The following is a 10,533-nucleotide window of genomic DNA, read 5'->3' as shown; positions in this document are numbered from 1 at the left end:
CAGTTTAACTGGAATGTGTTTTAATACATGAAAACCTTTTTCATTTTTCTTGAATAATCCGAGGAACTGTTTCACACTCTCCGTTTATCCAATAAACAATTACAGTTCTAGAAAAGATTCAGGGAAAGAAGCTAAAATTACTTTAGAATTTTTAAATTTCATGCATTTCTAAAAGTTCAAATACATACAGGAAGTCCAGGCTCATAAACATAATTTATTTATAATAGTTGATTTGTTGTGTTTCTAGACAAATCATTTCAACCGTTTCTGTTGTACAAGATATTCCATACGTTATTTTGATTTCTTGTAGAAAACTTCCGGATATGAAGCTTAGGAAACAACTTAACAACCAGAACACAGCTGGAATTTTGGAACACCACATGATAATTCAAGAAAAATTCTCTCTTTATTAACAATCATATGTTTGAAACATGTATGCAGCAAATTTTGGTTACACAAGTACATTTTATCATATGTTAATTACAGAGATTAAAAACTGAAAACAGTTGGAGCATTTACTAATGACATTTATGGTATAAAATAACTGTTTTATATACTTAGGCATGATAAGCTACAAAACTAGTGAAATGTCCTGAAAATCAATGATTTTTCATTCTGAGGTGAAAATAAATAATCATAGGTGTAAAGTTTTAAACATAAAATTACTTTCACCTTTTACAAGATATTAGTGCATAATTAAAAAAATTACCATCTTATTAAGTTCAAAATAAACACTGAACACTGTGTGTGAGGATAATAAATTTTTTAAAAATTAAATCGACATTTGTGGTTCAACGGATATGTATTATCTGTGATTTCATAAAACAAATTTTTGACACTCAACTCATCTAGATATCATATTGGAACTATTAAAAATAAAACTCGCATTTCACCAATCATGACTATAAGACTGCTGGACACAAATTATTGATCCTTAAAACACAATTATATGACATAAAACTTCAATTAAAATAAACAAATGTACTCTTCACATCAAACAATGCATGTCACATACAATAAATGCATAGCCTTTTAAATTGTCTTTTTGGCTGTTCTGATTTTTACTTTAGAAATAATGAAAACTTCTACATTATTCAAATCGTAAGTGAATGAAATTATAAATTAAAGTTTGTTTTTCCTACATTAAAGCAACTACTGTCTGATTTGTAGTAAACTGGGATTTCATGAAATGCTACACTCATAAAGATTATTTCAAGACTGAATCAAACAGATATCCATTGTAAGTATTGCAGAAATATCAAAATGTTTTCCTGAACATCACGTGCAAATAAACATACACACACAACCTTTTATGTAAAAATCTACTTTTCCAAGTTCCCGTTACTTATGAATGTGCACAACACTTGCCTATATAAGCAAAAATGCTCAAAATAAGATTTCACGAGATGAAAAACCAATTTGTAAAATTTACCAAGTTTACTCCTAAGTATTTAAAAGTTTAATTGTTCAGGGAAATACCACAGCAGCATAAATATTTAATGATTTTTGATAAGACTTGTTAATTTACTTTACCAGACTTCTGATGCACAGTGCAGGAAAATAACGATAAGTTTTGTCCGACATGTTCTAATATATTAAAAATAAAACAAGAATCAAACACAATTTCAGATAGAAATTATAATAAAATTATAATGGTTATTATAATATAAAAAAAAATTAACATGATTACAAGTAACAGTTAAAGGCATTAGACAGTGAGATTGGGTATTAATTATACACATTTAATCATGCATATAAAATGTCTTGTAAAGAACAGTGGCAAATGTGGCACAATATTGAATGTATGAAATGTTTCTTCTCTGATGAATGGATGAAACTCCATGATTTTCTTTACAAGTAGGAATGCCACTAAAAACAGTAAAAAAAACCATAAAACCCGTTCCACACTGTGTAAAGATGCACAAAACAAGGAGAAAGATTTCGGTCAACAATTAAACGGAGTATTTTCAGAAACGAGCACGAAGGTAAATAGCAGAAACATCATGTTCTCCATACCCAAACCTTTTTGCATGTTTGTAAACCTGCAAAAAATTTAAAAAATGCAATCAGAAAGTAAACCCTCAGTTAATGTTGGAACAATTCCAACTGGAAGTACATCTTTTAAAATTAGGTTAAGAAAATTGATATTTTATCCTTTGTAAATGTTATTATCAGTGCAGCATGTGATTAGGATGATATTAGTATGGTTAGATACCTTCATATTATAAAATTGAAAAACGTTTAAATACAAGTTTTGTATTTACATGAACTCTTATCAGATTAATGTATAGATATGGTCTAATTTTTTTCTTACTAAAACTATACCGTACTTAGAATAATTTGAAAAATAAGCAAGTAATGTAGAACCACCATATCTTAATACTTTTCAAATTTTGAAGATATAAAAATAACTTCTAAGTTAATTTTCAATGAATTACCAAATATAAGAAACAACCTTTCTTGAATTCGCAACAGGAGAGTTTGTAAAAATATTTTACGATATTTTGAAAATTAGCCATCATTTGTGCATAAATTTAAGATTAATTCACCTTTACCACAAATAATATTTAACAAATGCTACATAAGGAAAAAAATAAAAATCTGAGACCAAGAAGATAGAAGACCCCCAAACCAAAAGTCAAGAGAGGAAATCTGCAGAACGAAGAATAGTGGGTTGATCAGGGGAAACCCTGGACCCAGAAACGAAAGTTCGAAAAATTCCATTTGCATTGAGAAACTTCCATGTAGGAAGTGCAAATGAAACAAGCCAGAAAAGAGGCTAACCGTTGGGAGAAGCTGGATCATCTTGCCAATGACCAGGGGGAAAACCATGCTTGAAGACGGAGGACAGGAAGGCCTGGATGAAACAATGGTGACTGAGGGTGGCAAGGAAGGAATGGAGACAGAAGAAAAGGTAAGGAAGGATGAAGATAGAGCTGGAGAAGCCGTGGAAACCACAGCTGAGACGGCCAGGAAAGAGCTTTTAGAAGGACTGAACACAGAGTGTCAAGGATGAACGAAATCACTCTGAGAAGAAGGAGAATGGAAGGATAGACAAATGTGCAGGTCAAGCCACTGGAAAATTAAAGGATTGAGACACTTCTTCTTCAAATAAATATCATCTGGACAGGAATCAAATCCATGACAAGAGCAAAAGCACCCGGAACATGACAAGCAATAATAGGAATATTGAATGTGTGAGCCCAAACAGAAGATCCAAAATATGAATACAGAGGGACAGAAAATGGGTGCCACCCTGGTGATTAAGATAAGCAACCACTTAAGTCAGAATGGATCATTAACAAACAATTTCTGGCCAGATGGAGAAAATGAACCAAAACTTGACCTACACCTAGGGGATCCAGGACGATGATAGGAAAAAGACCTTTCAGCTAAAGATCCAAAACCCCAATATACCAGTTGATCAACCTATGCCCTCCATCCCTGAAGGGATGTGTCCATGAAATGTGGAAAACCAGATGAGTAGGAGATAGCGGGATACCCACCAACTTGCGAGTCATATCCAATCACCAATGCCGATTGACAACAAGGGTAGGAGGAAGGGTAACATGAGCCGACAGAGGATAATAGCAGAGAAATCCAATGTTGGGTCTCCCCAACCTGCAGCCTGTGAAAATAGTGCTAGAGATATAACATCTAAACTGGGGAACATGAACCTCTGAATTTATGTTAGAAATACATAAATCAAACAAAAGTGTGTGATGTAAAACATGCAAGTGTGAGAAAAAAAATAAAGACTAGGAAATTAAGTTAAATCAAAATATTTCTTCAATGTAAAGAAAAAAATAATAATGAAGAAATCCCACTTTTGAACACAAGTACTGCCAAAAGAGAAGTGATAACTTGGTAGGATTGAAGAGGGAGTCACATGTGTCATGAGAGTATGTCGCTCTCTTATTGGTGGAGGGTTGATGCATGATGATTTGCACGAGAAGCATTGGAATCAGTTAAATTCCAATGGAGGGGAGAGAGAAGGCTTGTGCTATGCATAAATGTTTTTTGCATACAGATGGCAGCACTGAACGAGAATAGCTATTTATGTGAGAGGAGGTAATGTTCTATATCGGAATAAATTTTTAGGCCAAATTGAGTGAGGCTGTCGTGAGTGTTAAAGACACAGCCAAAGTATATTTATCTGAGTCTGTAAAATAGGCTCAGAGCAAATAACACCATTCAAAGACAGAGCTAAAGTTGATTTATGTGGGCCTGTAAAATAGGCCCAGAACAAATAATACAATTCTTGCAAATATATTTTGTTGCTTATTTTTCTATTTTATCTCAAAAACATTTCAACACTTGAAAAATAATTTATTTATTAGTTGTTTAAAAATTAAATATTTCAGTATATAACTACACTTGCTAGAATAGTAGTAAGAGATTATAACAAAAATTACATTAAAGAACTGGGTTTAAAACTAACCTCATTAACTGTGGCAGCCAGAGGTAAAGGTTGCTCCAACTGATCTCCAATAGCTAATGCTAAACGTAGATCTTTTTGCATATGTTGTAACGGCATATTCGTGCCAAAACTTCCCTCAACAATAGCTATACAAAAATTAAAGAGAAAAATCTTGAATAACTTGTAACAGTATAAATATATATATAAAATAGATGTAACCACAATCATATGGCACCAGATGAGAACTTGGTAATAAAGCGGTCTAGAGCTTACACATAATCATACTAAAGTTATCACTGAAAGCTGTGTTAAAATGTGGATGAAGTTTTTTTGGTGGACACTTGCTGTTTTCTTGATTACAAACTGATGTTTTGGGTTCCTTACAGAGTCTTTTAGTAGGTCTGTGACTTATGAAAAAAAGGGAGATATTTCAAGCCTGTAGCAAAACCTTGAGATAGGACTTCAACTGTGATTAATTCTAATTAGTCATCAAGAAGGTTTTTGAATCCTGTTTTTGTCCAACTTCTGTAGAATGATGTTGCTGGTTTGTAACCCAAGGTTTCAGTTGACTTTTGGTTTATACATGTGTATTCTGAAAACTTCTTAATTTTCCATTGTTATATAGTGTCTAAAATCATGTCTCATTCATGTGAGTGTCCTGTGTTTTGGGTGTAGCAGCCTTGTTGCATGAGTATGGTCTTTCAGTTTCTGATGACTGTTATTCCCATTTCTCTACTATAGATTGCACTGGAACTGCAAGACTTTTGCCAGATTGAAACAAAATCTGATTTTAAAAATATAATACAAATTCTCCCAAGTTTGTAGCTTAAATCAGTTACAAAGAGTAAAATGAAAGTTCTTATGAGATTGTCTATGACAGGGTCTTAATTTGTAGTGGCTATGACATGTGTGAGGTAATCACAAACCTCAAAGGTTTTGTTAATAGAAATTTTTTGTTTTAAACTTTGAACATCACACTCTGCTCTCATTTCGAAATATTTTAATAATTTTCTGAGTGAGCATGGTTGAATCTGTAAAATAGGTACTAAAAGGTATAGGTTAGTTTTCTTTAAACTTCCATATATAGATCATGTTCGTGACATCCAGGATTGGCAGTTGACAGTATGATTCTCTCGGCACAGTAAACAGAATACTTTTATTCTGGGTTGGAGAATATCATCAATGGTATTGTGGCTTGGAGCCAGAAGATGATGGTATAATCCACACAGTGGTTCTAGGAGTATGGCTTCAGTTTCGTTTGTGGCTCAAATTCAGACATGACAAGGTTACTGATGATTGGCGAAATGGGAAAGCTATGGCTTAACAATTTGTTTGTTATACAAGCATTTCTCAGGAGGAGGGAGAAAAAGTTCCAATTTGAAATCAACAACAAGGTTCATTTGAAGGTTTACACAAAGCCTTTTTCTAATTTTTGTCTAATTAAAAGAATCAGAAATTGGTATATTACAAAACATGCTGTCAAAACTGATAACTTCTTCTGGTTTGATAGAAATGTTTAAGTTCTGAGATGAAAGTTTGGGGCTTGTAACTTGAAAGGTGCTGGTCTTATTGAGACAAGTTAATATGTTTGTAAGTGGCAAAGTGAATTTACTGCATTGATAATACTTCTTCATCCACCAACTGATTAGAAATTGAACTCATGCAACTTAATTTTCAACAGGGATCTTATGGTTTTTCATTTCAAGTTTGTCACTGGAGTCCTTCTGAAGTTTCTGGGATTTCCCATCTTCAGCTATGAACTGTAGTTCTTTCACATTTGAGAACAGTCTGATTGCATTGGTCAAGAAGGTGAGATGACGAGTCTCGTTCTGACAGCTGCCCTTACTCTTGGTGTTGAGCTTATGTTTCCTTGAAATAGTACATGCAAGGAATCCTTTCCCAGCTTCATTAACGGGTATATCTTACAAAGCCATTTCTATGAAAGCACTGGAAGTGAGAGGGGTGTTTGATGAGTGACTAAAACCTAGGAACAGGACACATTCCACAGTTTTATAATGTTGCCTGCAAGAAAGATTAGTTATGTAGACATTTTCATTGTGGTTAATTTTCCTACTTCTTGCATCCACACAATCCAGTTTCACACATTCTTTGGTTCTAAGTTTCCAAATCAAATGGTTCTAATGATCTTTACAAAGAGTATTTACTTTCAAAGCATCTGTAAGAAAAAAGAAGAGTTGGTTCTATAGTTGGCAATTTGTAAATACCCATTTTTCACAGAAGGACAGGATAAGATCTCTGAAATTTAGTATTCACCTGAAACAGATTCAGGATGGTTGAGCTCTGGAATGGATTATCTTCAGATGTGATGGATGTAGTTAATTTAAGGGTTTTTAAGTGAAGCCTTGATAAATGTTTGAAGGATAAGGGATGGCTTTGAGTATTATATTTTTAAAGTTTAGTTTATTGGATGGGGTGGCCAAAGTAGACCAACAGGTTCCTTATAAAAAAAAAAAATTGTACAATGATAATTAAAAGCTTGTGGAAAATGTCTTCTGTCTCAGAATAAAGATATATAAACCAAACGCTAGCTGACGTCCAAAAAACAGCAATGTTTGGAACCAAATTCTAGAGAAACTGGACAAAACAGGATTCAACAATCTTTCCAATGACCAATATTCATCAAAGTTAATCCCTCTTTCAGAGTAATGCTGCAATCTTACAATTTTTTTTCTCAAAAAATGAAGACCTTATAAATGACTCAACATGGAGGTTGAAATGCACTCTTGATACCAAGAACAAAGTAGAAGTCCAGATGTTCAACACACTATTTAAATCAAGTATAAAAAAAATCTACATTTAAGTTCATTTTTGAAAATCTTTAAGAACTTTAACAAGAGAAAATGCAACAAAGAATAGTCATATTACCCAAAATTTGATCACTGTGCCAATCACCTTATGTATGTTTTAGAAGGAAAATATATTACTACAGTATTAAATAAACCAATAACAGCTGTAAACAGAAGACAGCACAAAGTTTTAAAATAACTAGGAAAAATTACTAAATCTGAATAAAACATTCAACAACGAAACAAAACTTTAAGCCTTTGGAATATCCTGTAATGGTGCTAAGGCTTAAACTGTACATATGGGAGTTTTACAGAAGACAAGCCATTATCCAACTTAATGAAATACACAAGCTTTCACATACCATTATCAGACTTACTGAAGACAGAACATACAAGTTTTCACACTATTATCAAACTCACTGAAGACAGAACACAAGCTTTCATAGCATTATGGAACTTACTGAATACAGAACACAAAACATACAAGCTTTCATACCATTATCACACTCACTGAATACAGAACACAAAAGCTTTCACATACCTTTATTAAATTCACTCAAGACAGAATATGAAACACAAAAGTATTCATACCATTATGAGACTTACTGAAGACAGAACACAAAACACAAGCTTTTATACCATTATCAAACTCACTGAAGACAGAACACAAAACACAAGTTTTATACCATTATCAAACTAACTGAAGACAGAACACAAAACATACAAGCTTTCATACCATTATCACACTCACTGAATACAGAACACAAGACATAAAAGCTTTCACATACCTTTATTAAATTCACTCAAGACAGAATATGAAACACAAAAGTGTTCATACCATTATGAGACTTACTGAAGACAGAACACAAAACACAAAATCGGTCATACACCATACTCACTGAAGACAGAACACAAAACACAAGCTTTTATACCATTATCAAACTCACTGAAGACAGAACACAAAACACAAGCTTTCATACCATTATCGAACTAACTGAAGACAGAACACAAAACACACAAGCTTTCATAGCACCATTAAAGTCACTGAAGACAGAACGCAAAATACAGAAGCTTTCATACCACTAACAAACTCACTAAAGACAGAAAACAAAACACACAAGCTTTCATACCATTATGAAACTCACTGAAGACAAGACAAACACAAAACACACAAGCTTTCATACCATTATGAAACTCACTAAAGACAGAACACAAAATACACAAGCTTTCATACCATTACCAAACTCATTAAAGATAAAATACAAAACAAACAAGCTTTCATACCATTGTCAAACTCACTAAAGACAGAACACTCAAACTTACTAAAGACAGAAAACACAAGCTTTCATACCATTATGAAAATCACTAAAGACAGAACCCAAAACACACAAGCTTTCATACCATTATGAAAATCACTGAAGACAGAATACAAAAGTTTTCACATACCATTAACAAACTCACTATAGACAGACTAACTTTCAACCTTTTTTCATGGCCATTGTAAAAATACAACCTTATAGCTAGTAGCTAGCTCTAATTTTCCATTTGTACAGCCATAAAGAAAACAACAAAAACACAAACTTGCAGCCAGTAACTAGCCCTAACTTTCCACCATTTGTACAGTCATCATAAAACTATGGCTATATATAAATTTTGATTATTTTTTTTGATGTTACTGACATAGAAAATAACATTTGAAAATAAGAAAACCCAAAATTATCATCACCTTGGCCTTTTTCAGTTACTGCTGGACAGCTGAGAGATCCAAGTTCTAAGATTTCTAATAGATCTTTCTGCGAGAGCCCTGCTCTGTCTGTTAAGGCCATGGCTTCGGCTAATGATCCAACTGTTGTACCCAAAATCATGTTGAGTATGAGATTACTTTTGGAAGCATTACCAATGTCTCCTGCATAAGAGGAAAATGGTGAAAATTAAAACAAGATCATTTGGAATCCCTGCCAATATCCCTTAGAATACTAGAAGGTATAATTGTGTTGGCTACAAAGTTCCTTACCTAAAACCCTGGAGAAAACACAAGTTATACAAGATAATGTTGAGTAGAATTTTACTTTTCGAAGCATTTCCAGTACTTCACATTAAATAAATAAACAACCAGAATTTGACCAAAATCACTTTGATTATGGAGTTATTTTGGTTCATTCATTACTGTACGAGGTAGAACAAAATCATGTTGACTTTGAGATTACTTTTGGAGATGATATCAATGTCCCCTGCAAGATGCTGTTTCAAGATATTATCAATGTCCCCCGCAAGATGCTATTTCGAGATGTTATCAATGTCCCCCACAAGATGCTGTTTCGAGATGTTATCAATGTCCCCTGCAAGATGCTGTTTCGAGATGTTATCAATGTCCCCCGCAAGATGCTATTTCGTAATGTTATCAATGTCCACCTCAAGATGCAGTTTCAAGATGTTATCAATGTCCCCTGCAAGATGCTGTTTCGAGATGTTATCAATGTCCCCTGCAAAAAGCTGTTTCGAGATGTTAATAATGTCCCCTGCAAGATGCTGTTTGGAGATGTTATCAATGTCCCCTGCAAGATGCTTCAAGGATGATGAGCAAACATAATAAAACTCAGAGTAAATGTGTTTATTTTAATTTCTAAAAATTGTCAGAACAATTCACGAGTCAAAGGCCATGTCATCGCGTTTGTTGACTTACATTCAAAATTTTACTGAACTAGCATTTCATGAATTTATGTCAGTAAGTTTGGTATCAAACTGTAGATTAGAATTCAAATGTTAGTAGTATACCTTACTCAATTTCTTAATATAAAAGTAAATATAAAAAAAAAACACAGTCAAACTTCAGTTTTTGTGTGTCACATGGTATGTTGAATACAACACTGGTTTACATTAGATGTTTGTGATGCAAAATACTAAGTCTATAGCTTTGTATGAATTAGGCACTCAAATTACCAATATTGACAAGCTAGATTGACAATTTGCTAAGATATTGGTCATGTAATAAATCAAACACAGTGGCACCTACACCCACCTCTTTCCATTTTTGGAAATGCTCCCTTATATACTCTTACTTCTATATATGACATGAACAACCAATCAGAAGCTCAGCATGTCTCCCTAGTGGCTTTCTCAGTCATTTCTTTCTTTTGAACCAAGATTTCCAGGAAGTAGATTGTGTCTTTAGTCTGCTCAAAATTTCATATTTTTTTAGACTGAAATACAGCTTAGTTACTAAGCTTGATAAATTATAGTGGAATTCTATGTTATTAATGTAGTAATTTATGATTTTTTAGTTATTCAACTGTAAATATAAAACCT

The 10,533-nt window shown here is 33.2% G+C and overlaps 1 protein-coding gene across 1 annotated transcript in view; it reads right to left on the bottom strand.

Annotated features, from left to right (window-relative positions):
• Positions 1–387: 387 nt before the first annotated feature.
• LOC106474761 (putative oxidoreductase GLYR1 homolog) overlaps positions 388–10,533 on the bottom strand; it is a gene marked incomplete at its 5' end in the record, with an annotated part of 15,211 nt that continues 5,065 nt past the window's right edge. The window contains 3 exons of the mRNA XM_013935452.2: positions 388–2,042; positions 4,442–4,566; positions 8,954–9,133. Coding sequence (XP_013790906.1) covers positions 1,968–2,042; positions 4,442–4,566; positions 8,954–9,133 — 380 coding nt within the window. The remainder of the gene's footprint in view (positions 2,043–4,441; positions 4,567–8,953; positions 9,134–10,533) is intronic.

Source organism: Limulus polyphemus, unplaced genomic scaffold (genome assembly GCF_000517525.1).
Source record: "Limulus polyphemus unplaced genomic scaffold, Limulus_polyphemus-2.1.2 Scaffold7652, whole genome shotgun sequence".
NCBI classification, from domain to species: Eukaryota; Metazoa; Arthropoda; class Merostomata; order Xiphosura; family Limulidae; genus Limulus; species Limulus polyphemus.
This window is presented reverse-complemented; position numbering and strand designations above follow the sequence as displayed.